The sequence below is a fragment of the Bacillus rossius genome, chromosome 10, assembly GCF_032445375.1.
Source record: "Bacillus rossius redtenbacheri isolate Brsri chromosome 10, Brsri_v3, whole genome shotgun sequence".
Classification (NCBI taxonomy): Eukaryota; Metazoa; Arthropoda; class Insecta; order Phasmatodea; family Bacillidae; genus Bacillus; species Bacillus rossius.
Genome location: NC_086337.1, coordinates 38769792 through 38797094, shown reverse-complemented (window position 1 = coordinate 38797094; position 27303 = coordinate 38769792). Strand labels below are relative to the sequence as shown.

General features: G+C 39.2%; 1 protein-coding gene across 1 annotated transcript; it reads left to right on the top strand.

Moving 5' to 3' along the window:
* The first annotated feature begins 245 nt into the window (after nt 1-245).
* Nucleotides 246-27213, top strand: LOC134536002 (hexosaminidase D). The gene is made up of 6 exons (XM_063375492.1): nt 246-433; nt 2724-3090; nt 5200-5448; nt 7173-7414; nt 16317-16611; nt 22702-27213. Exons 1-6 carry the CDS (start codon nt 378-380, stop codon nt 23089-23091), a joined length of 1599 nt encoding a protein of 532 aa, XP_063231562.1. The 5' UTR covers nt 246-377; the 3' UTR covers nt 23092-27213.
* The last annotated feature ends 90 nt before the right edge of the window (nt 27214-27303 follow it).

Here is a 27303-nt window from a genome sequence, read left to right as displayed (position 1 = left end):
CCTACGCGGGTCGCGTCGGCCTGACGGCGTGGCGCCGCAAGTCGACGCTGCTGGGCGTGGCGGCGGGCCTGGCGCTGCTCGTGCTCTGCCTGCAGTACAACGCCGCCTCGCGGCCCGACGACGCCGCCCCCGCCGCCCCCGCCGCCGCCGCCCCGCAGGCCCGCACGCTGCGCCACCACGACGGCGAGGACGGAGCCGCCGGGGGCAGCGTGCAGTTCGTGCGGGCGCCGGCGCCGACCGGCGTCGTCGTCGCGGCGGAGGCGGCGGTGGCGGCGTCGGTGGTGCCGTCGCGTGGCGCCGCCGCCGCGCAGTACCAGCCCCCGGGGCAAGTGCTCCCGCAGCAGGACAACTCGTACGACCAGCAGGGACTGTACCAGATGGGCATCCCCTACGCCAACATCGACCCCAGGAAGCCTTACGTGCCCGGGTACAGGTACGTGTCGTGTGTCGTCCGCTCACCGACGACAATGCTGATATCCCCGCTTGGGTTCACCCTGATGGGACGAAAATAATATTGCTAGTCCATCTATACGAATGAAAATGTAAATATTCGTTCGAAAGCTTAAATCTCCGACAGTTCTTCACCAATTGCTTCGAAATTTCTGCCACGATGTTGCATTCGAATACGCGTGTTTTCATATAACCACGTCACACCTGTGACGGGTAAAAAAGATTTATAGTTACAAACATAGAGTTTTAATATTTTCATTGCATAAATAGACTTGTGTCCAAACAGTATGTGTCATTAGTTTCGTCGGTAGCAGGCCGTCATGGAAGGAAACACACACAACCGATTTTGTTCAATGATCTGGGACATGAATCTGACCCTGGAATACCATAAGGAATCGTTCCAGCATTTTGCCCCGGAGTGATTTCTGGAAACTAGATTGGAAATCCGAATTTTTTGTAATGGCCGCGAGCCCACCCATTGCAAGCGAAATGTTCTAATTTTGGAACTTCGCTGCGACGGGAGTACGTAATCCGGCGATAAAACTAAGGATAAGCCTCGATGGAGAGAAGTTTACGTCTACCATAAAGACGGGCTAGCACTAAGGGCAAGTGAACTATCTTGACTATCTCTACTATCCTATACACTGTACGCTATCTATACAGAATTACAAAATGGGATAGTTCATTACAGAAAAAGCTTCCAGCATACAATACTCAATCGTGTTCATCGTTTTGTTCTAAGAAAATGTTTTTACAAATTGTGCAAAAGCATTTTTTTGCAAGAAGTACGGAATATTTAGAAGATCCATGAAGGGAGATAACAATATCCTCCTATTCTGCCTGTTACTGTGTTTTTAAATGTACACATAATGTTCCACGCATATTCATTCAGGACACCTCATCTTCTTGAGTAAAGTGGGCACCTCGTGTTCATGACCTAGCTCGTCAGGTTTCCTCTACTAGACTGCACAGGTGAAGCACCCGGGGAGTGGGCGAGCTACTTGCCACTTGTGCTGTCCCACTCGACCGCTCTACTGCGCCAACTGTCCATACGAGGACAGCGGCGTGACTTTTCTTACTTGCCCTTGTCTGCTAGTCGCGATCATGCTCTTGAAGGAGTAGGTCGCTCTTGGGGGAGCTCCTGAAAATGCGCGGTTTTGCGCGGGAAAAAACATTCGGAACAATAAAACAAGCATAACACATCGACGAAGAAAGCGGCAACCTTTAATTCAGTGAAAAAGTTTTTAGCAAAATTTTGCAATAGCTTTAAAGTTATTAAAGAAAAAGTGAAATAGTGCAGTGCCATCAAGAAACTGTGAAAATTACATTAAGAATGTAGGAATTGGGATGCGGTGTCTGGTTCACTGTGGGACTTTTATTCAACAGTAAAATTTAATATCTAAGTAAACTAAAACCCCGGAGGGCCACTGGCTAAGATGGGTACAAGGTCTTTTCTTTCTTTCTTTGCCCTAGCTGCTATCCCGTTTACTTTACCCGCATAATCAATTCTTTACGATTTAAAGTTTTCACTGAATTAAAACGTGATGAAATAACAATTCAACTATGTTTCACTCGGCCTGCCGCTCATTGGATAGAGCGTCAGGCTGGTGAACCACAAGGCCCGGGTCGAGGATGCCTCACTGGGTGCGGAGTTGTCCCTCCGCCTGCACGCATGCCGCGGAAGGCAGTGGCGAGCCACCGCAGTTTCTTCTTGGTCTTTCAACCTACCATCCGTCATTTCATCCACCCACGAAGACTCAGTTTCAACCATCCAACCAATGATATCTAAGTTGTTACGTCATGTGTCTTGTGTCACGGATTCGATTGTTTGACCGGGTTCAGGCCAGTTTGTGATGTGGATCCACACACAGTGGCGTAGCCAGGATTTGTGTATGGGGGGGGGGGGTGTGTGTTAAGAAGCATGCCGCCCCCTCCCCCCCCCCCGTATTAAAGCCAGGGGGTCCGGTAGAATAGTGCTATTTTAGCAGTTTTCGGTTCTTAAATTTAAATATTGTAATGGTAAAAAATTTATTAATTTTAATATGAAATTTGTTTGAGTGATGAATAAGAAATTAATTAAAGATTTTGTGCTAAAGGGGGGGGGGGGGGGTGGTGGTGGTTTGAACCCCTAAAAAAAAAAACCTGGCTACGCCCCTGTCCACACATAACGTAGAAACACACAACTTGTAACAGTCATAGCTTACTTGGAGAATGGTGTGTTTGGTGCTTGCAAGCAGCGGGCAGTGGTCAGTGGTGCAGTGACGTGTCGGCAGGCTGGTGCACCTGGACCTGAAGGGCGCGCCGCCCAAGGTGGGCTTCCTGAAGAGGCTGTTCCCGCTGCTGCGCCAGCTGGGGGCCACGGGCCTGCTGCTCGAGTGGGAGGACATGTTCCCGTTCAAGGGCTCGCTCGCTCCGCTGTCCGCCACCAACCGCTACTCGCCGCGCGAGGTGCGCGACATCCTGCAGGCGGCCAAGGGCAGCGAGCTGGAGGTGATGCCCTTGGTGCAGACCTTCGGCCACGTGGAGTTCGCGCTGAAGCACGCGCAGTTCGCCGGGCTGCGCGAGGTGCCCGAGTCGCCGCAGGCGCTGTGCCCTTCGCTCAACGCCTCCGCCGAGTTCGTCGAGAAGCTGGTGGAGCAGGTGCGTCCCCCCCTCCCCCACTGGCCACAGGTCACCACGAGTTACAACACGCTGCCTCAGGGCCGCAACTAGGGGCGGGCAAGCGGGGCATACGCCCCGGGCGCAAAGCTGTGCTGGGGGGCCGCCGAAATCGTTTGCATTGTAATTCCCATGGGCGTCGCAACCGGAGGGGGGGGGGACACGTCCCCCCCCCCAATAATACAATAATAAAAGTATTCAATTTCGTCCCCACCAATAATATTTTTAGTTTCGTAATTTCGCAGTTTCTCCTGTTGTTTAAATTAATGATTTTGTGTGAATATAGCACCAGCAGATATGTTAACTGTGTTTTTACAAATTTGTTCTCTGAAAATATTTTTTATAAAAAATAAATTATATATTGCAACCTACTATAATTAGAATATTTACGAGAGAAAAATGCCTAAAAACCACCTTTTTGCACCTTCAAACCCCAAATTTTCCCGGGGGAGGACCCCCGGATCCCCCGTTTTTTTCCCAAGGGGATGGATATTCCTCAAACAACTAAATCGATTGAAGTCCCCCCCCCCCCCCAAAACAAATACCCTTGCGACGCCCATGGTAATTCCTACTACAACTGGTAACTGGTAAAAGTTTTTTTTTTAACTTGCATGCCAGGAATTTCTAATCTGATTTACAATATAACGTCTCAACATATTTAGTGAACAAGTCTAGTGATTATACGGACTACTTTATGGACATAGTGGGTTCATGGCATGGAAATTAACAGTAGCACAGAATCTTTTACATGTATAGGTATGTAAAATGCGTAAATAGCACCATTTTTCCGTGGGAGGGCCCCCTGGGGGGGGGGGGGGGGGCACGAATCTATTCATGCCCCGAGTGCCAGAGACTCTAGTTGCGGCCCTGCGCTGCCTTCACAGATATTTTGCAAATCTGTTTTTCCCCAAAAAAAAAACTCAAGTGGCCTCGTCATGTCGAGCCACAACCTTTCCTAAAAACCTGAATTTTTTTTTATTTCAAGCGTAATGAAAAATGCAACGCGAATTTACGAATCGTTAATCTCATCTATTGTATTTCTTGCTTACTGAACGACGGTAGCAGCAGCATCGCTCCATTGCATGTTTGCCTTATAATTTTGCGCTTGCGTACTTTCCTACTTGTATGTCTCCATCTGTGATGTTTCACTTATAAAGCGTCGCGGATACGTACCCATTTTTATCCTGCTATCTACTAGTATGTAATTTAGATCTATTGAGAAACAGTACAAATTTAAGAATGCTATAATGTGCGCTTGAATAATAAATATCAATATCAGTAAATTTCATACATGAGTACATGGGCTTCTGGTCATTATGTTTAGTTAGTTAATGGGGGGGGGGGGGGAAAGAGGGAAGAAGGGACCTGAAAGAGATTCGTGCCTTCCCTACAGACACTCGACGAGTGTAAAACAGTGACTGGGTCATCATCTGTTTCGGTATCAGAGCACAAGACTCGTTAATTCTTCGGGTATTACTGTTTTCTCTTACTGGGTTACACCCTTAGAGTATATATTCTTGCCGACAGACGTTAAAGTGACAAGTAGCACTAGAAAATGTTTACCTGTCATAAAAAAAAACACTTTCTGTTACGCACGGATCAATTCTACGCGCTTGCAATATTCCAAGAACCAGGGCCCGGCGCGTCCATATAGGCGAACTAGGCAACCGCCTAGGGCGCCTAGTAGCTGGGGGCGGCGCAGCACGACACACAACAGCTGATATAATATGTTTTAACGATTACTGAAACAAGATGAAAATGGATTTTTGTAACAGTTTGGAATGTTTATATTGATTTAAGTAATTATTTAAAGTCCACGGTGACCTGTTTATGATTTGTAATAAGTAAAAAAGTAAAAAAAAAACACAAGCCTGCTTACATTTGATTGTTGAAAAAATCTTAGGCTTACGTGATGTATTGAGGCAAGGAAAAAAAAAATTTGGGGTGTCTGGTGGGTGTTTTTCGCCTAGGGCGCCAATCTACCTTGCACCGGCCCTGCCAAGAACGTACGAAGTGTGTACGTGTTCACTGACTGTCCAACATGAATGTGAATGTGAATGTGAGGAGGTCCCGGGGTTTTGTGTGCGGCAGGTGATGGAGGCGCACGGCAGCCCCAGGTTCCTGCACATCGGCTGCGACGAGGTGTTCCAGCTGGGCGAGTGCCCGCGCTGCCGCAGCCAGGCGCGCGAGGCGCTGTTCCTGTCGCACGTGGCGCGCGTGGCTGGGTTCGTGCGGCGCCGCTACCCGGGCACCACGCCCGTCGTCTGGGACGACATGCTGCGCCACATCAGCCCGCAGAGCCTGGACGAGTTCCGCATGGGCGAGCTGGTCGAGCCCATGGTGAGCGCCGAGTCCACGAGCAGCACCGGCCTTCTTCTTGCTGACGAGACAGCCAAACGCCCGATCTTGGGGAAGCCTACAACTCACGTAGTTTCGGTTCCCTACCACGTTCGTGCAACTTCGGATTTCTCTCAAAAATTGAAATTAAAAAAATCGAAGGGTTAGGTTAGGTCAGGTCAGTCACAACATGCTTGTTTTCATTGGAAACTTCTGATTTAGCGGCTGAAGTGACGTTAATACCAAAACGCAAAACTTCGGAAATCTTCGGAAATTCTTGCAGGGAACCGAAACTACGTGAGTTGTAGGCTACCGCCCTTTCGTGCATCTTCGGTTTTTTTTTTTAATCATTGTAAATAAGTATGGCGGTGTTGATAAAAGGAAAGACCATAAACAAGGCAACAGTATTTATTTGATATTGTTTTTAGAGGAAAATACCTAATTGAAGAAACGTACTTAGTGGATTTGTACATTTTTCATACCGTATAAAAATGTAGGAAGTCTTTGTCTTCCACAAATATTCTCGGGACGCCCCATATTCCGTGAATGTTTATTTTGTACAACTCATGATAACTAATGGTCAATTAGGTTAGGTTAGCTACATTATAAATACTTTAAAACATTGTGGACGGTTGATTTGGTTAGGATAGCTACATTAAAGATACTGTGAAATCATGTAAACGGTTTCCTAGCCCTGGATAGCTACATATTAAAAAAATGTTATTTGCTAAGCATCCATAAAATGATTTTACAGTATTTTTAATGTAGCTATACTTACCTAATATAACCAACCATTCACAATGTTTAAAAGTATTTATAATGTAGCTAACCTATCCCAATCGACCGCAAAATTTAATACCACACCGGTTTTTACAATGAGATGGAATGGAAAAAAAAAAGCGAGCATGAACTTCGGGTGTGGCTCTCTCGTCTGTGAAATTAAGGCTTCCCAGTGAAACCTCCTGCTTGTTGTATTATTCTCTCTGGCTGAGGTCGCAGATCTATATACATACATACATATACACATGCGAGCGCTAAATTATGCACGTGTGAAAGTATGATGTGTCTCGAAAATTGTAGTCTCTTCAGCAAGCTAATTTCACTTCAATAAATTTTTATTTCCTCTCTGATTACGATTCATTAAATTAAACAGGAAAAATTAGCACTCACAAAAGCAAGCTTGTGCTTGATTTTTACTGATGTAAACTTTCTTAAAAATTGTAAAAAATTGACAAATAAATAAAAATAACTTTAGAAATCTTACATAACTTTTCATTAAGTTAAAAAGTGTAGCATTGATTGAGAAAAAAATCTAGGCATAAAAAAAGACAAAAATTAATATTTATAGAAAAAATTAAAGTACATAAATTACTATGGTATATAAAACCTTACTTAAATCTCTTCATAAGTTAATTTATTCAGCCAAATTTTTTTTTTATTAGTTAGTTCTCAAATTTTCAGGAAGAATAACCCCAATTTTTGGGAGCAAAAAATGTTTAAGATCTCTGCAAGTTTACGAAGAATCGCTTCTCCAGGATAGTATACTTTGAAAATTGAACTTCAATTTAAAGCTGATCAACTGCTTTGTTGCTATTAATAGGGAAAGTGTTTCATATGAAACTGTCAGCACGTGGATAGTGGTTTACTGCAGTGACAGTAACTAGCGGCAGGGACACACAACGAGGGCAGTCTGGTGGCTTGCACGGCCGCACGGGCCCGTGTTGCAGGTGTGGGTGTACGCAGAGGACGTGTACCGCTTCGTGCCCAGCATGGTGTGGGACAAGTTCGCGGCCGTGTTCCCTCGCGTGTGGGCCGCCAGCGCCTTCAAGGGGGCCTTCGGCGAGACGCTGTACGTGCCCAACGTGAAGCGACACCTGGAGAACAACCTGCGGTGGCTGGAGGTGATGGCCGCCGAGGGCCCCAAGTTCAAGGGCGGCTTCCGCGGCATCGCCATCACCGGCTGGCAGAGGTAGGAAGGAACGAATTGGCATAGGCGTGCCCAGACATTTCCATTAGGGGGGGACCCTTCTAAATTTTTAAATCAGAAGCTGAATTTAGAATGTTAAATAGCCTAAATACATTCACTCATTGCCGTGTTTATATTTTTGTGCAGTATCAACGAGATATGTTTACTAGTTAATATTTATATCCGTAATATTTTAAAAATCTTGGGTAAATATGTATTGTACGGATTAGCGCCAAAAAAAATTGTACAAATATGAAATAACTTTCATTATATGCTCTTTTACGTCCTCTTTTCAAAACTGCCTGCGGAGATTAAAAATTCCAATTACTTTTGGAGATATAGCCGTTCTTATTTTGCAATACAAGCCCTATGTAATCATTCAACAGACGCCATTTTATATTTTGCCGTGTGTGCGTGAATGCCTAAATAACAGAAATTTTCCATTATGTAAGGTTAGTTACATGATAAATACTTCAAAATAAACGGAAATTAAAAATATCAATTAATTTTACTTGTATAGTTTTAAGTATTTATAATGTAACTGACCTGACCTAACAAAACGGGACAAAGGTAGATTAGGTCAGGTCGGCTACAGTATAAATACTTTGAAACTGAACGGACATTAAAAATAATAAAAATTAATTTTAATGGTTGTTTAGTTTTAAAGTATTTATAATGTAGCTGACCTGACCTAACAAACCGGGAAAAAGGATGAACAGTAGGAACTCACGTAATTTTCTTTATAGGTGATGTAGTCGTTCAACTACGTCGCGGAAAAAAAAAATCATACTTGTAAACAAGCAACAATGGTGAAAACGCGGGAAGCCTACGATTCACTCATCCTTCTGGACATACCCGAATACTCACGTTGGCAAGCCTTCTTTCAACAGACGAGAGGCAAACGCCCGATCGTGCATCTTCGGTTTTTTTTTGTTTATTGTAAATAAATATGCAACTCATGAAAACTAATGGTCAATTAGGTTATGTTAGCTACATTATAAATACTTCAAAACATTGTGGATGGTTGATTTGGTTAGGATAGCTACATTAAAAATACTGTGAAATCATGTAAACGGTTTCCTAGCGCTGGATAGCTACATATTGAAAAGTTATTTGCTAAGCAACCATAAAATGATTTTACAGTTTTTTTAATGTAGCTATACTTACCTAATATAACCAACCATCCACAGTGTTTTAAAGTATTTTTAATTACTTCTTGCTAATTTTAAGAAAAGAAGGCTTGCCAACGTGAGTATTCGGGTATGTCCAGAAGGATGTGTGAATCGTAGGCTTCCCGCTCAACGCCGCATCAGTGCACATCATGAAAATTAAAAAATTCCATATCTCCTAAAGTATTTGGAATTTCTGATCTCCGCCGGGTTTAATGAAAAGAGTAAGTTAAAGAGCACAGAATAAAGGTATTTTCGGATTTTTAAAATTTTTTTTTAAAAAAATCGCCAAAAAATGAATATTAAAAAATTCGATATCTCCAAAAGTAATTGGAATTTTTTATCTCCGCAGGCGGTTCTGAAAAGAGGACGTAAGATAGCATATAATGAAAGTTATTTCATATTTGTACAATTTTTTTTGGCGCTAATCCGTACATTACATATTTACCAAATCTTGAAAATATGTTTTTTTTTCATAGACAATGTTTAAAGGGTACTTACACATTTTCCCCCCTCGAATTTTCCAATAGCATGGTCCAGATATACCTTGAAATGAACTTCTTTTTAGTGAATGCAAACACAGCAATTCAGACAACAGAACTTTAACAAACCTCTTAAAAAATTTTTTGTGCTTGGCCATTTTAAGGGACCTCGTGTTTTAAATAAACTAAGGCGGCTGTATTTCCAGAACGATAAAATGTTTAAAAATATTGTTAATTAGCACGCTGCAACACTGAAAAACAGTTTGAGTGTCACAGTGCCAGGAATATACGAATATTAACGAACGCATTAGAGAAAATGCCGATCTGAGTGATAACATTAGGGGGGGGGCCGTGGCCCACCTGGCCCCCCCTGTAGGCACGCCTATGCGAATTGGGGCTTAACGTCGGGGTTGTTAGAGGTTACGAGGGAATGCATGGGTCGGTCGGGAGAAGGCCCACGATGTCTGCAACGTGTTCGACCCCTGCGTCCGCCACCAGAGGAGAGTCTGAAAGTGGCCATTTTTCTTCTCTCATTCCGTTTGATACCAAGTGGTTCGAACCAGTAGCGGATCCAGAGAGGGGGGGGGGGGGGGGGGCTCAAGCCCCCTCCAAAAGCATCTGGGTCCACTATTGTTTTAGTATTTGCCTTGATAAAGCCTAGCCTCAGCTGGGTCAAGCCCCTCCCAAACCAAAATCCTGGATCCGCCCCTGGTTTGAACGTTGCCCTGCGATTTTAATCGAGCGCAGTTTCCCATCTGAATTGGATTCGCAATATCAACTAGGCACAGGGGCAGTCCAGTCACTTAGCGTGGTAGGTGTTAACTCGGGAAACGCCGTGTATTGATTCTGCGTGTCGTATAGTTGGTTTCCTTACACTCCGGATGGACATCAGAAAAATCATTGACGACATTCATCCGCCGTGCTCGCTGGGGTCGCTATTGCACATCGCTGCCCGTGTGCGCTGGGAGCGAGTGAGTGGCAGTGCAGCCAATGCACCCGAGGGCCTGCGGTGGTGGCGACCGGAGTTGCATCCAGTGTATCCTTCTGCCACGGCGGGCATTATTTGTATATATTTGTGTTTGCGTAAGCATCTTCTCGTGTGACGACCCGAGGCGCTCAATGCCGCTCGCTTACCGCGTGCGCGCGAAAGAGGGCCGGGCAGGGATGCCAACTTAGGTATATTTTTTTGGGGTACGTTATTTAAGAAATTTTTTTGAGGGCGTGAATTTAAAGTGTATACCATGGAAAATAAAAAGGGATAAAAGAACAGTAACACAAGTGGCGCTGGTGGCTGAATTCCGCACTACGACCAACAACTTGCTGATCAAGAGAATTCCGTTTTTTTTACTTTTACCGTTCAACGTTTTCACGTTGTCAGTTGTCACTCCACGTTGAGGTTGTGCCCGTTCGTTTGTTTGTGTACTCGAGAGTTTTATTGTAATGCAAAATAAGTAGTTTATGTTTTCCTGTGGTACCAAGGAATAATAGTGCTCAAATCTTTTCCAGAATGCCAAAATAAAATAAAAAATAATGAAATTTTGTGAGACCGATCCGGAAATTCAAGGTTAGTAAACATGTATTCTTTAAACCGAAATTAAATCGGTACATTTATAAAATTGTAGATACGGAATGTTATTTTTCAAAATTATTATGCTCTGCTTGGGCAGAAAAAAATAAGGGGTAAATATGTAGAGTAGCGGTATATGCGGAAAAAAAATGCTAAAAATCCGAAAATACTTTTATTCTATGCTCTTTCACTTCCTCTTTTCAAATCAACTGGCGGAGGTAAGAAATTCCAAATACTTTAGGAGATATCGAATTTTTTAATTTTGCTATACACCTGTACAACCATTCGACCGTTGCACTTTTTGTTATTTTGCCGTGTGTTCGTGAATGCGTAATAAATAAAATGGTCAATTAGGTCAGGTCAGTTACATTATTAATACTTTCAAACTAAGCGGACATAAAAAATAATGTGAATTAATTTTAATGGCTGTTTAGTTTTAAAATATTTATAATGTAACTGACCTTACCAAACAAACCGGGACAAAGGATGAACAGTAGGAACTAAAATGGTCGATTAGGTCAGGTCAGTTACATTATGAATGTTTTCAAACTAAGCGTACATTAAAAATAATATGATTTAATTTCAATAGTTCATTAGTTTTAAAGTATTTATAATGTAACTGACCTGACCTAACAAACCCGGACAAATGATGAACATTAACAACTCACGTGAAATTTTTTTGTTACGTATTACTTGCGCAACAATATCCAAATAAAAAATAAGACTTTAAAATTAGAAACGTTAAAAACTCACCTAACTTGGAGGCGGGTACATTTCCTTTGCCATTAGAAGGAAATGATGTAGTCGTTCACCTACGTCGCGATACCTCCGACGGAACATGAATAAATAAATAAATAATCACGTATTGGTTCATTTGAATACTGGCCAATCACGGAACTGTCACGTGACAAAATTGTCCAATAAGAAACATAATAGATACTCGTAAACAAGAAACAATGGTGATCGCCGCATGAATACACAGGTATTGTGATGAAAATTTAAAAATTCAATATCTCCTAAAGTATTTGGAATTTCTTATCTCCGCCGGTTGATTTGAAAAGAGAAAGTGAAAGAGCATAGAATAAAAGCATTTTCGGATTTTTAGCATTTTTTTTTCGCATATACCGCGACTCTACATATTTACCAAATAAAGGAAATGTAAACACGCATAACCTATATTGAAAGTGAAAAAACGGGGTTCAAGCGAAAATAATTTATCAAACAGAGTGTACAATGAAAACATTAGGGTTTTGTAATAAGACATCTAGGGGGGGAAACTGTAAGAGTTGGCATCACTGGGGCCGGGCAGTGTACGAGTAGTGAACCAGCGATTTGTGAGTAATGTTTACCGCCCGTATGCGGCTAGCATGTAGTCGGTGCACGGATACCACCGTCGGCGTAACTGCTATGAACTCGTGCCTAGCCCACAGAACTGTCACGTACCTACTTCGCCTAGCTGTTAGTCACACGACTGGATATAAACGTGTACCCAGTGCTTTGCAAACTGTACTCTCCATCTGCGAACTGTACTTTACCGTCGTAACGCCGGTCATTGTCCTTGTAGGTATAGTAGCCGTGGTTGTGTACAACCACCCGTATGGTCTGTACTCCGTGTGAACTACTGTGTTTCTTTTTTGTAACGTAAACGCCAGGGTCGTGTCTCTATATGGAATTGTGCCAACGGGCATTGCGGGGCTGCGGAATAGCCACTCAATGAGTCGTCAGGCCGATTAACTTCCCTCGCAGTGTGGCACTGGCACACATGAACCAGGAGGGGACTGAGCTCCGGGACGACACCTTGTAACACCGCGAAGTGCCGTGGCAATAAACCAGAGCGGCGCTTACCTGGCCTTTCATTCCATGGGACGAAAGAGCCAAACGTCCGATCATGCATCTTCGGTTTTATTTTTGTTCATTGTAAATAAAAATGGCGGTGTTGATAAAAGGATACTAATGGTCAATTAGGTTAGGTTAGCTACATTATAAATACTTTAAAACATTGTGGACGGTTTATTTGGTTAGGATAGCTACAATAAAGATACGGAAAAAACAATACATGAACTTCAGGTTTTGGCTCTCTCGTTTGTGAAAAGAAGGCTTCCCTTCATTCCATAGCTGAGCCCCAATCAACGTCGAAGACCACCGGGGGACGGGTGGAACAGGCATAAACATTAAAAAAAAAATTGTTAGGTCTTTTTTTTCTATTTAAATATTATCTACTGTGTACCTACATGAGATTTCCATAAAAAAAATTATCTTCATCGCACTGAAAGAACCCTCTTCAAGATGTGTAAAGTCGGGGCAATACCAGCGTTTAGCTTGGTGCACAATTTTCTCAGTCATGTGCATGCTGTTCAGTTGTGCAGGTTCCATGAAGTATAAAGGATTTGTTTTAATTTTTAGCAAATTTTCCTTTTAAAAAATATAAATGTTTCATTACAATGTAAATGGCTTTATTCATAAACAACATCATAAACAGAATTTTTATTTCCAGCTAAGTAATTTATTGTAAAAATAATTTTCTCTTGTTTGTGTAACTATGAATAAAACCCTCCATTGTGCATTCACATCATAAAACATATTTATCTGGTAAATACAAATCAACGATATTAGGTATAAAAAAAATAACCACCTTATGAAACAGCAACATTCAATACAATACCTAAAAACTGTAAATTCAATGCAACACCTCAAACTGTTAATCTTGCACTATATAAATTGAACAATTATTTTTAATGCATTTATAAAAGAGAGAGCCAAACCTAACAGGTTTTTTTCTAAATGTTCACTTGTATATGGTTAATAGCTATTTCACTATTTATCAAGTGGCAATTTTGTTGTATCTGGTTCACATTAATGAAACACTTTTAAAAACCCTGGTAAGAATACATTGTGTACATCAGCTGGCCTTGAAAACAATGTTGTGGGCTTGGTGACATGTTTTCAAGTGTCAATCACAAATTGTTAAAAAAATTTACTTGTAATTGCCATTTTAGATAGGTTACTCTTCTTAAAACTTATTCTGTAAGATAAAAGAGCCCAAAAAATTTAAGAAAACTATATGTGAGCAATTTAAATATTACTGATAGGTTATTGTTAAATCAAGGGATTTTTTTGTTTTTTTTGTTTTCTACTTAACATGCTGCCAACATGACAGAAAGTAAATTTAGATATGTGGTCAGACTCATACACAGAATTTCATCAGGGGGGAGGGGAGAGTACATTCTCTCTTCCCCACCTCTGCGTACACCTCTGCTCATATTGTCTTTTAAAGGTGGTTCACACTCTGGTATACATAATTTAAGGGTGGCATGATGGTAAGAAAAGTAGTACCTTGAATGAATATCTAGCAAAATGTTTTGTGCTTCTAAAACTAGTTTATTTATTTTTATTTGTGTACATTATAATAAGAATAAGCTTAGTATCAATTTGTTCTGTTTTTTCAACAATGTAGAAGTGTCTCCTTGCCAAAGAGTATATAAAGGATAAGAGTTGTAACTCAATGTTATTACGAGCGAACCTTATCTAGCTCATTTGTTTGCCGAACATACCCGAAGTACGGACCCCAATTGTGCCAACTGCTAAACACACTAAATAAATAAAATTTGATTTGTCATAGCTGCCACCATCATGATAAAATTATTTATTAAATTATATTAAAATACAATAATTAAACAAGTTGTACACGTTTTAATTAATATTACACCATTTGCTTACTTTCTGTAGTACATTTTTATTAAAATAATGGTCATTTTTTTATATTACAACGTTTGCAGCATGTTAGACCGAATCCTCGGAATTATTCGGTAAGGAATTCGTTGCCCTATTCGAGTTGGAGGGGCCTGCTCCTTGCTCAACCATGTCTACTGGCCACTGAGCTCGCTACAATGGCATTTGGGCGTGTGGTGGGAGGATGCCTTTTATCTTCTATGTAGAGCCAGGTTCACTATCACTAATCTCCTGTTCCAATCCTTGGTCGAGTCTGGCTCTCTACTCTCTTTTATCAACTTGCATAGAACTGTGTCACATGATTCAATGGAATGGAGAGCTAACAAGACTCAACAATAAATTGGAGCAGGAATTTTTAAAGATGGATCAGAATAGTACAAAGGGTTTAAAACAGGGCTACTAAAAACTTTCATTTAAGCTTTGTAGTTCCTCTGAAGGGACTCCCAGTGGCTTAAATAGCTGATTTAAGCCCCAAGTTTATACGCATGTCGTTCAATACTTTCTATAATAATAGAGGTCCAGTCACTTTTAGAACTAAATATGCACCATGATTTTGTTTAATTGTTAATAAAGTATGATTCAACCATTTCCCACAACATCGTTTTCAAATCAAAACTGTTCTGTAGATTGCAAAGTAGTATATTGCTATAAACAAAAAAATACGAAGAAAAATTGTAAAATTGTATTTCTATGTTTTAAACATTTCAACAATGTGGAAACTTTCAGAAACACATCCTGCCTACAGTAATGTTTTTGTAACTGAGCCAAGTTCTTCTCTGTCTGCAAAGCACGAAGCAGTTTTTGTTTGAAAATGATATTGTAAAAAATGGCTGAATTACAACAGAATGTATATAACATGTAAAACTCTGTCCTGGTGTATCGCTGGGTTTCCCTGTAAGCAGTACTGTTATTTATCTGTGCATCACTAGGGCCGTAGCCAGTATTTTTATAATTGAATTTTAACAGAAAGAATATTTACTATCACATTAAAATCTCAGGGAATAGTAGATACTTATACAAAGAAGTCCAACCTATACTCACAGAAATTTCAGTAATAATTTTTCTTTTGAAAGGATATCTGAACATTTTTATATTTTATTTAATACTTTGTGTTAAGTCAATTGTTTATCATTTTGTTAAAACAAGTTTACACACACACACACACACATATATATATATATATATATATATTATTAGTGTTATACATAGGTATTGATGTTATTAATTACATGTTTAAAGTAACAGGTGTGCAAAACATCATTAAATATACAAACATACTTCCTGCCACTTCTGTGCATGAGGTTAATTCGACCTATAATGGGGAGGAAATACGTAATTATAGCCCAGGAGGGCCAGCACTACCCACCCCCATCCCAATCAAAAAGCCCCTTCTCTGAGGGGGATATGATAAATGTTATCGTCTTTCCCTCCCAGGAATCCTAGAGAATTTCATCCGTGATTGTAGCCCACTGATTACAATATTCCATTCAATATAATCTCTCTGCAACCTTACTCAGCTTAGTATTTTTTTTAATTTTAAATCCTGTGAGGGAGGGTTCGCCACCCCCCCCCCCCCCACACTCCCTTTCCCACCCACACCTTCCCCTTATTTTAAGTACTTACTTTGCCACGTGTTGTCTGTTTATACGTATATTTTGTACCAGTTATCGATGATAATACACTCCCACCTAGTATATAAATAATGTAGAGTAGGTATTTTATTATCGGAATAATGTAAGTCAAACATTATTATTTTTCAAAAATAATTTATAATTAAAAAAAAATGTCAATTTTTTCTACCTGTGGAATAGTCAAATGTTCAGTTAAGAAAACTACTTAAATAGCACCCTTTTGTACCTTGAAATCCATATTTTCCCGGGGGAGGGCTCCTGGATCACCCCCCCCCCCCCCCCTGTGTGACCGCACACCACAAAACAATTCCTTCCTCGGCTGCGCAGGTACGACCACTTCGCCGTGCTGTGCGAGCTGCTGCCTGCCGCCGTGCCGTCGCTGGCGGTGAACCTCCTGGCGACGGCGCACGGCTACTTCAACCAGTCGCTGCGCGCGGAGCTGGCCTCCAGCCTGGGCTGCTCGCGCCCGCTGCCCCCCACCAGCGCCCGGCAGACCAGTTCCGCCGAGGCCGTGGTCAACCTCAACTCCGACCCCTACCTGTGGGACAAGATGGGGCGCTGCTTCTTCCCCGGGTCGCCCTTCTTCAGGCTCACGTACCGCCTGCACGCCGCCGAGCTCGAGGCAAGCCCGGTGGCTAATACTAGTACCTTGGGGGTCTTTCGAGAATCTGTACCGGATGTTTCATGCCTGAATTAGTCTGGAAACATGTGTTTTCACTCTTCCAAAAATACAGTTTAAAAACTAAAAGGGGAAACATAGCTACTCATCCACCCTCAGCGTATTCTTATGCTCTTCGTAAACAGACACCACTCGGATATGTTGAGCAGTTTTCAATTCGCGTAGGTAGGGAGGGCCCAAGATAGTATTTCTTTTTATGGTCAACCTTCGGATGATGGGGGGGTCCAAAACATACATTTAAAAATCTAGAGCAGTGGTATTTTCATTATCAACATCAAGCATCATTTTCCACCACTTTAGGATTTTAAGATAGTATAAGCACTATTATAGAAAATAAATTTTAATAAATTTTAATAAAAAATAGTGTAAAATAAAAACAAATGTATTTTATTTAAAAAAAGCATGTTGTCAATAGTTATAATTATTTTATTGACAGATATGAGTAGGTAGAAGGATTATAATTTTGATAATATCTTAAAAAGCACCCCACGCTTTTTTTTAAATAAAATACTTTTTTTTTTATTTTTACACTATTTTTAATTCAAATTTATTAAAATTTATTTTCTATTTTTTTGTTCAATTTTCTATAAAAGCGTGTTATTTAGTTTTTTTAAGTTATTATTTATTTTCAATTTAAAGTGATACTTCTTTATCGACGTATGAAAGAAATTTTATAACAATGTAAAAAAACTTGATAGTTATTACATCAATTACTATTAAAGTAGTTTTTGAATAGATATTGGCTGCAGTTAAAATAAAACAATATTTATCGATTTTATCTCAGAAGTGTCTCTAGATGTGGCTCAATTTTTTATTTATTACATGACTTTACTATTAAAGTGATAGTAGATATTGGCTGCTTCTAAAATATTTTTCCAATATAGCGTGTTGAAGAACTACAGTACTCAATAATTTCAATATCCTGCTATAAAAATCAATATATTCGGGAAGTCATTGATGTTTATTCTAAGTCAGCATATCTGATGGGTGACCATCCTTTGTTTGCAAATGTCTCACAAAACATTTTCTCCCATTTGTTCCAGTCCGATTCCACTGTAAGTTTCATTTGCATGCAGTTGCACCAAACTACACTGGAGTATTCTAAGAAATGTTTTAAAATTTATATTTTCTTTTTGTCTTCTTTGATTAGGAAATGTTCACATTCTTTGTTGAAATCTTTAATCCACTGGTAAGCATTTGAGTTTCTGCCCGTGAATTTCTCAATCATGAAATCTTATGCAAATTTTCCCTAAATTTTGAGTTTCAGATAGTGTTCTTTTTCTTCAAGAAATTTTTCTAACAGTTTTTCCAATTTTTTATTTGATCCACTAGGTATAGATTCAGCACTTTTTGTTTTTTCCTCAATTTCGTCCAGGTAAAAAAACCTTAAACTGTAAGTTTTGCTCTCTATCCAAATATGTTTTTGATATATCATCTGTCAAACTTATCCATATTTTCCGTGTTTGATGTCTTTTATTTAATGATTTACTGACCTTGGCATAGTTTGGAATATTTGTAACTGCTTGGTGTAGATTTGCAGTTTGGTGTTTGAGTGGAATTTCAAAAATCTTCCCATCAGGTGTAGCTATTGAGGTTATGCATATGGTGTTTGATTTCCCATCTGCTGTTGGTTTCACAGCAAAATCAAACCTAAATTTTTCCATGTTTCGTGAAATATTTGCAGAAAATGTTGTTTTATAATAATATTTCACTCTTGGTTAATTGGTAAAATGAAACAAAGACGTAATTGTGTTTCTCTATTTAACGAAAGAAACAACATTTAAAGCCCTTATTTCAGGTTTTTTTAAATATTTTTACAAATATAGATAATATTCTCTTCAAGAAAGTATATTGTTCACAATAATTATAACCCACTCTCACTTTTCATTTAATTAAATGTCACAATATTTAGTATTTCGCTCATGTGCGAACTCTTTTCTTTCAGTATGTCTTTGGCGCGATATAAACAAAGCCTACTAAATATTGTGAAATTATATAAATTGACAAAAATCTTATTTTGCAAATTGAATAATGGAATAATCTTATCAAATTAGTGTATTGTCATCGGTCCTCGATAAATCTACAAATTTTGAATGAAATCTGGCCGTTTAAAGTGGGTCAAAATTGCACCCAAAGGAGAGTCGGTTACAAAAATACAGGTGAAGCTAATATAAAGCTAGTAAAAATGAATGAAGCTTAGCAGTCAAGTATTTGGTGGCCCAAAATCAGGAGTACTTTATGCCATCTGAAAACAAAGTGATAGCTTGTCATGAGGTATTGTTGCTAATCTGCAATTGTAATCTTCTGAAAGAAAAAAAAAATAATAGTACATAATTTACAGATGTACTTCATATTAATAATTATCTATTTTAATCTTTGTATTTCGGAAAGCAATACTTGCTCTCTTGCTTGTCTGTGTGAAGTTTGTAGTGCACTGGGAAATCACACTTTGTGGCAATTGCTAAAATGCTAATGCTATTTTCCAGAGCACTGAGACCAGTGCAACTATGTATGTGAATTAAGGAATGCACTTTTTGGGCCATGTGAATTTACCATTAGTTATGTGCTGACCTTGTAATGAGAAAGGACCAATATGTGCCATTAATAGGCTGCTCTATAGCAGGCTTAAGGCTCTCTAACACTGTCAAATTTGCACCTCCAACACCTTCCGATAAAGTTAATAATTTTGGAGAGTTGTGACGGCACAGAAAAAGTCCATTTTTGTTTGAAAAGTTGTATGACTTGAGTTTCAACAAAATAGTTTATATACACGACTGGTACTAAAATATGTCGATGAAATCAGCCAATCTTAACTGTGCCCAGCTAAAGTATGTTTGCATTTCCATCTCAACAAATCTTTAAAATGGTAATGAACACATGGGAGCGTAAAGGTAAAATAACAAAAATAATGTTAGCATGAATATTGTATGTAAAGTAATTTATCTTAAAAAACAAATGATGAATGTAATCTTTAAAGTTAGTAGAACTTTTTTTCTCTATGAATGAGTATTATTGTTACATTTATATTCACAGATGTTTTCAAAGTTAAGAATTTCACAAAATCATAACAAGTTCGAAATTTACACCCAGCACTTAAGTATTTTTAAATTTTAAAAATTATATTAACATTGAAAAGTATAAGCTAGCTTAGGCCAATAATTAACAATGATATCAAACTTAATTTGATGAGAAATTGAAAGCCATATTACATCTCAAACTATGTGGTCAAATTTAGCTGGAGATGAAAATTTAACAGTGTGACTTGGCCATAAGTCTAGATTCTGCTGTTGGGTCACTGTGAACACTGCGGAAAGGGTAAAACGTTTCCAAGCTTCATCGTCAAACTTCTCTTTCTGATGCCATATCCATGTCCAATGTGGCAGATACAAGAATTTTATGGGCCTCACAGAATTGAAATTGCAGGTGTTGTCATAGCTCACCTTGTATCATCCAAAATAACATTACATCTATCCCTCACTTAGCACAACTAATGCGTTCCTATAAATGCTCATGTTATTCGAAATCACGTATTCTGAAGCATTAGTTTCCATAAATAGCAAGGCTAATTAATAAATGTGTTCTAATTTATTTAATGTGTTCCAAAATTGTGTAGGAAAATATACTTTACGTAATATAAATGCGTTGAATAACACTGTCATCACTGATGTTTTTTAAATTTTTCCTCAACTCGGGGTTTGGATATATCCTTCCAATCCTCCCCTTCTGGCCATGTCATAAATCACTGACTGTCATGCACATAGCAGTTCTGATGCTTACAACATGCCAGAAACGTACACAGGGTTTTCTTATTCAAACAGTGACCCATAATTTTCCGCAGTGATGATTGAGGGAGTGGTCAAAGTAAAATAATTATTAATAACACTATTTTTATATTGATATTAATGTAAGTTTATTTTATAGAGAGATTTTACAACAAAATTTTTTTGCATTTTTTTTCTCCCATAATTTACGTGAAAATAATATTTATTTACTCTACATCTCTTTCACCATCAAATAAAAAAATATATACAGCACACAGATGACCATTGATTGGCATTGCACGGTCTCTTAAGGCTCATTTACACCCTCCATGTTGGATTTTCTGTGATTAATAAACTATTATGGCCCAGGGCCGGCAATGAATCCTTCCATACAATATTATAATTATTAGGCTAAATTTCAGACCCACGTTATTGTGTTTAATGTATTGGAATTAGAATTTACTGTTTTCCACTCTACATTGATGGGTCATCTGTAATTAAATTTATTAATTTTTTTGGTGATGTTAATGAATGGGTGGTATCTAGTATCAGGTCAACGTGAAGGAATATCATACGGGATTATAAATTTACCACATTTAAATTCATCATAGTTTATTAAGTAGTATTATAGGAAATAAGACAAAAAAATGATAACTTTGATAACTCAAAATTTTATACAAATTTTCCTAGCACGCGACGACCCATTGATACCGATATCTAATTCCAGTAATGTTCAGGGTTAAATTGAATTGCATGAGCCTTTAGCTAATAAATAAGGTATTAGTAAGGACATAATCTGGCTTAGTTCAGGGGAGGGCAGTTGAAACTCTGTTCTTCTTGGACCACTGATCTCGTCCTCAGCTTTCCAGGATATACGAGCAGTCTTGCTGTGAAAGAAAGTCTAAACTACGATCCAGTAGCAATACTGATGACGGCAGCTACTGTTAACGCCATTCCAGGGATGCTGAAAAATCTTTAGATTGGGCAGGTCTCACCAGCGCAGACAGGAACTGCAGCATGAAGATGATCGGAAGTCTTGCAACACACACAACAGCAGATATTCGCCCGACGCTGTAGTAAAAGTAATTGCGAAATGCGACTCCCTATAGTCTGTATGACGAATAATCAGACTTCCTTCACTTAAGACTGCAAAAATAACTAATTAAGCGTTAGCCACGTATCTTTTTGTCCTCTGCGCGCAATTCCTGAACCCAGGAACTGTCACACGCAAAGAGAACGTCCATTCGCTCCTCAGTCCAAAACTTAAGTCCCTCGTTCCTCCCGAAATGGCCGACCAGCGAGCATCTAAGCTAGAAAGAATAATTAAACAACCTCTTTTCTTACCTGGCGAGAATTCAATACTCGAAGACCATAGCTAACAGTACCTACATGATGCGAAGTCAGTAATAAACGGAACAATACATCTCAAATAAATGTTCAATAAAGAAGAATAATATCCCAAATATCAATGTCAACTGATGAACTACGGAATATCTTTGGGTCGTCGCACCATGTACAACTTAGCATTTACATACATTACATAAAAAATGTATAGTTACTCTTGCTAAGATAACGAAATACACATAAAGTTAAGATACAACAATAATTATAAACATGTAAACATGTCCAAATGTTTACAATATGTATTAATTGGTCAGTTAAATGTGAACGTTACATGAACTGTGGTCCTAAGAAACTGCATCATCTGCTTTGTTTTCCCTCATATGGCTGTCAAAACAGTTACTTTAGTTGTACAGTCTATTCTGAAATGTAGTGTTAGCTGTGTGATTTGAATTGTTACAATTTTATGTTTGCAACCATTTTTTTTGTTGATGCGCATTTACTTTTTGTTTGCTGCCTGCCAAAGAAGACCGTAGCCAGAATTCTTGAAGTAGGGGGGACCACTATAATTATTATAATCATCATAAATACATATATATTTAATACATGAAGTACACATGGGAAAACCACCGTCAATTATAGACTACATACTTGGAAGTATAATTATTCCTGCTGCTTCTGTGGATGAGGCATGTTGGGCTATAATGGAAAGGAAATACACACATTATTGTTGCTGTACTTTTTTTTTACTCAATTCTGGAAGGGAGGGGTCTTTACTTACTTCTCCCCCCTCCCCCCCCCCCGCCGGTCTCGTCTTGGCCAGGGGCAGGCACAGTTTTTTTTTTAATTGGGTAATTATTTAAGCCATAATTAATTAATTCTATTTTTTTACATGTAAACTGGTAAAATGGAGATTGTGGATGCGTTGCAGGTGAAGGAGTACCTGGAATCCGTGACCCTGTCGAAGGGGTGGATGACGGACTACAACATACGTCGCAACTTCTCCAGCCCGCTGCGGGTCGACGAGCTGATGGCGGACCACCCGCGCGTGTACCACACGCTGACGACGCTGGCGCGCTCGGCCCGCGAGGCCATGGAGGACGCGTTCGACCCGTACACCATCGCGGAGTGGGTGGAGCAGCGGATATACCCGAGCGTCGCGCGGCTCGAGCAGCTTCGCCGGGACGCGGACGCGCTGAAGGCCGTGCGAACGTGGCCGCGCCGGCCGTTCCCGCCGCTGCGGGACCTGCGCAGGCTGGGCGTCCCCATGCCGGGCGACGGGGGGGACGACGGCTCCAGCCCGCGGCCGCCCGGCGAGTAGCCCGCCCACCTGCCGTGCCTGGGGGCTTTGAATACATATACTGTATAGAAGTCACGAGCGGATAGGATTTACTCTACGTTTTTTCAGGAGCGTGTGATGAGCAGATTGGGAACTTCACCGCTGCAGGGCACTGCCGTGACGCCCTGTATCGTCCTAGGTTGTTATTTACACGTTAGAGCGCAGCACTGTCATTCCCCCGCACCCCCCAACCCGTCGTTCAACGGGAGGGGGGGGGGGGGGGTAAGGGGTGTTTGAAGAGTTCGGACACTTTGTCCCGCTAGGGACCCACCACAAGTCGATGCCCCGGAGATGGTGGCGATTGCGGCGGTGAATTAACCAACCGCCTCGAAACCGTGTTAGAAATTTTAACCTGGGCTGGCGACTTCTATGCAGTGTGTATGTATTCAAAGCTGAGAGCGTGCCTGGGCCCTGGCGCGCTCCCACGGGCAGTGGTAGCCCCCGTGCTAGCTGCGCGACTTGTGCCGGAAACTCCACGCGCCGCGCCCGCGTGGCAGCAGACTGCGATACCGTGCAGTGAGAGCGGTGTGTTGTCGGCGGGTCCTTGCAAGGTTGTCACTTTTATTCATAACTTCTCGCACTTTGATAAACACGATGACAAGACATTTCACAATTGCCCATAACTGCGATGGAACGTGTAGATTCGAGACTGTCGATTTAGTTGTTTTTTTTATATAAAGTGGTAGACTTTATAATGTTATCCAATATTTTTTTTTAATTCAGCCAGTGTGCTATAAAGCATGCTTAGCTTATTAAACTGATGGAAGTGTTTTCTAGCTAATGTATTATTAGCGAGTGTTGTGAACATGGGGCTAGCATAGCATGTCTTTTTGTACATGAACAGTATTTTTAGTTCCTTCTGATGGTATCAAAATGTTAGTGCATTGTCGTCGCCCTCTCAGCTGAATGTCGTGTATAACTGACTGAAACTTTGTGTTGACGAGTGGGTGAATCTCAACTCTTGACAGCTTTATGTGTTAAGGTGTGTCAGCAAAGGGAGCAGCGTATAGGTATGTTAACATAACGTATAAGAATTTTAAATGTCACTGTACCCCTGGTAACTTATGACAAAATTGACTCTGTCAAAGAGGTTACAGAATCCAAAAAACTAAAAACTGTTGTTTTTTACCCTCTCAGAATTGGACACTAATTTGTTGAATTCAACTAATCAGACTAGTATGTGTAATGTTCATCCTTTATCGAAGTATTTGTCAGTTGTGAGATGATAAAAATTTATGCTCAACATGTCAAAATGTTACTTTAGCCGGTGTAAAAAAAAATCTGGCGCTTAGGACAAAACAAATAAACATTTTAAAAATTTTATGTAAACATATTCCTGTACTTAATATAAACATTTACCACCACTTCATACCAATGAATGTTTAATGTTGTTGATGCTGTGTACATGAAATGTGAAATCTAATGATATTTTTATAAATGTTTGTTTAGTAAGTGTGCAAAGCAGCAGCATCGAAAGAAGGAATTAGATTTTTTTCTGGGTATGTCGTGGGAATTTTTTCTTTTAAAATGTGTATGTTTATATGTTTATATAGTCTGTCTTATGCTTAAATTGCAGTACACAGTGATGGTTGTTACTGTTGCCAGATTGATACTACCCTGAATTTTTTTATGTAAACAATATTATTTTGTGTACCATCGTTAATAACTAAGTTTTAATTTTCTTTATGTGGTTTTTTCTAAGATCATATATAAGTGTATAGTGACTGTATTACTACAGCTTTAGTAATCTTGACAAAAAATAATTCAATGCTAAACACCAATATGTTTTGTAGCATTCTATTAAAATATGTGCTGTGTTTGAAAGAGCTAATAATTTAAAATAATATACAATGTTGTTGACTAAAACAGTTGTAAATTAAATGTCTTCTTAGAAATGAAACCTTAAAAATAAACAAGAACATTTTTCCCCAAAATACAATGATTAGATAAATAATATTTTATAGTTGTCTATGACGTATTATATCTGGCAACAGAACAGGGCTATTACCCGCGGCCCCGCGCTGGACCTTTTAATATTTAAAATATTGACATAAATGGGGAAGTGAAAATTAAATTTTTTATGTCTTGTGACTTAATGTGGTGGTCCATTTTAATTAATGATTTTGTATTAGATTAAAAGATTTTATTGCCATGTATAATGATGTAGGTAATTATACAGGACATATGAATTTGGTTTACAAAACTGACCCGAGCATAATTTATCAAGAAAGACTATTAAAATAACTTAAGGTATTGGGTGAAACATGTTTGAGTGTAATATCGGCTGGGAGGTCATATTTCAATGCGTTTCAGTAATGTAGTTTCATCCCTTATGTTGGGCAGGCATTTTCTTCTGTTAAAAGAGAACTTTTAACATTGAAAAATATATTAGTTATACAAAGTTAATTTTTCTCCCTTAAGCAAACGTTGGCCATAACTTTTCATATAAAAGATGTAAGTAAAAATGAATACACTCTTTATCCATAGGTACTGTACCACATTGGTCATAACCTGTCCCAAGTATCAGGTAATCTGAGTATTTTTCACGCCAGAGTCAAAATGTAAGCTGGGCATCAAAAAAACAATATTTAAACATTGTAAAAACTTTTAGAAATACATTTATAATGAACTTTTGGTATGGAAGTGATATTGTGAATAATGGCTAAAACCACCTAACATTGTTCAACATGTGAAATGATCTTCAAGTAGGTAAATTCACTTTGGTCATCATGGATACACATGTAGTAAAAGCTCAATGGTGATAAGAATGAATCATAATTTTGCTGAGTTCTTACTTCAGTTTTACTAATCACAGGCCCTTATTTACCACACTAGCTTATTTGCATTAGTCATGAAATGCAAGGGAAGTTACACAGTTTTCAATAATTTTTTTTTTCTTTTCACCATTATGGTGTCATGTTCTGTTCGTAGTTGCTACTTTGCAAATTTACTAATTGCTGCTTCATCACAGCAACTTTTCTGAAGAGAAACATTATTGGTTTGTTTTAACGTTACTCTTTACCCTAGATGTGATTAGACTTGGTCACAGCTGTTGGCATTGTACAGGGAAACCTATGTGAATCGTGTAGCTTCAAAAGCAATGGGCACGGACTGTTGTAAATATACAGGAATTTCAGAGGCTATTGTACTTGTCGCATGCAACTGCCAAACTTCAGTGAGATTCGTATTTTAAGTGGACCAAAACAAGACTACAATTTTGGGCATTACTCGTCTCCCATTCAGCTTGCTCGTTTTCTGTTGGACTTCGCAACTCGGTAGTCTTAGACAGCTGTAATGTTCCCTTTAAAAACCTAATCATGTTTATTAAGTTACCCCCAAAGCTTATTCCCAGCACTTATTATCCTTGTTTAGAGTGTCTTTCTTATGAAATTGACCCCTTCTGAAGAGTTGCAACAGGGTTCTACTTAACTAATTTCCAACAGCTCTTGTTGGTGAAGATCGAGAGACATGTACAAAAATGTTTCTAAGCGATGTGAATTGCTGCTGAAGTAATGAAATCATAATTTTTTTTGTGAAGTGGGACATTATTATTCTGTTTTTCTTTGGATATTTTGTTGTAGTTGTAACAGTTGATTTTTAGCTAAATATATTAGTATCCGCTTTGTCACTTGAACAAAATACATAACTACTTAATGTGTGTTTTCACAAGATGAAGAAACTGTTAACTTACTGCAGTGCAGTAGAAGGTGTTTTATTTTTCCTGTACATTACTATAAAAAGTTAAAATCCTCATATTTTAATGTTTTCCAAGCATTTGTTATTGTTGCAGAGATTTTTTTTAATGATTACAGTTTATTACATAATCAGTATTATATAATAGTATCTATGTAATTTTTTATTCTTAATATTTTGCATGTTCTTATGTTATACACTACCTGTAAAATACTGCATTAAATTAATTATGTACTGATTTGCAATACTGTTACAATAAAGTTTGTGGTAGTATGTACTAGCATAAAATGCTGTGAGATTATTTTAGGTTAGGTTGCTACCACCAGTCTTTACTTTGAAAACATTAATCTTTCTCACTTAATTATCTGTTGCGTAATAATAACTCAACTTTTTTCCATAAATCTTGTACCTAACTTAGTATCAGTGCAGTGCTTTGTTTAAATTGTTACTTCTACTTTATCAACTTTAAGGATAGGTTTATAAACTACTGCCAATGCATGA

Coding starts and splice junctions, on each gene's coding strand:
- LOC134536002 (XM_063375492.1), top strand. CDS start 378: ATGGGCATCCCCTACGCCAACATCGACCCCAGGAAGCCTTACGTGCCC. Junction 3,091..5,199: donor TCGAGAAGCTGGTGGAGCAG/GTGCGTCCCCCC, acceptor TGTGTGCGGCAG/GTGATGGAGGCGCACGGCAG. Junction 5,449..7,172: donor GCGAGCTGGTCGAGCCCATG/GTGAGCGCCGAG, acceptor CCCGTGTTGCAG/GTGTGGGTGTACGCAGAGGA.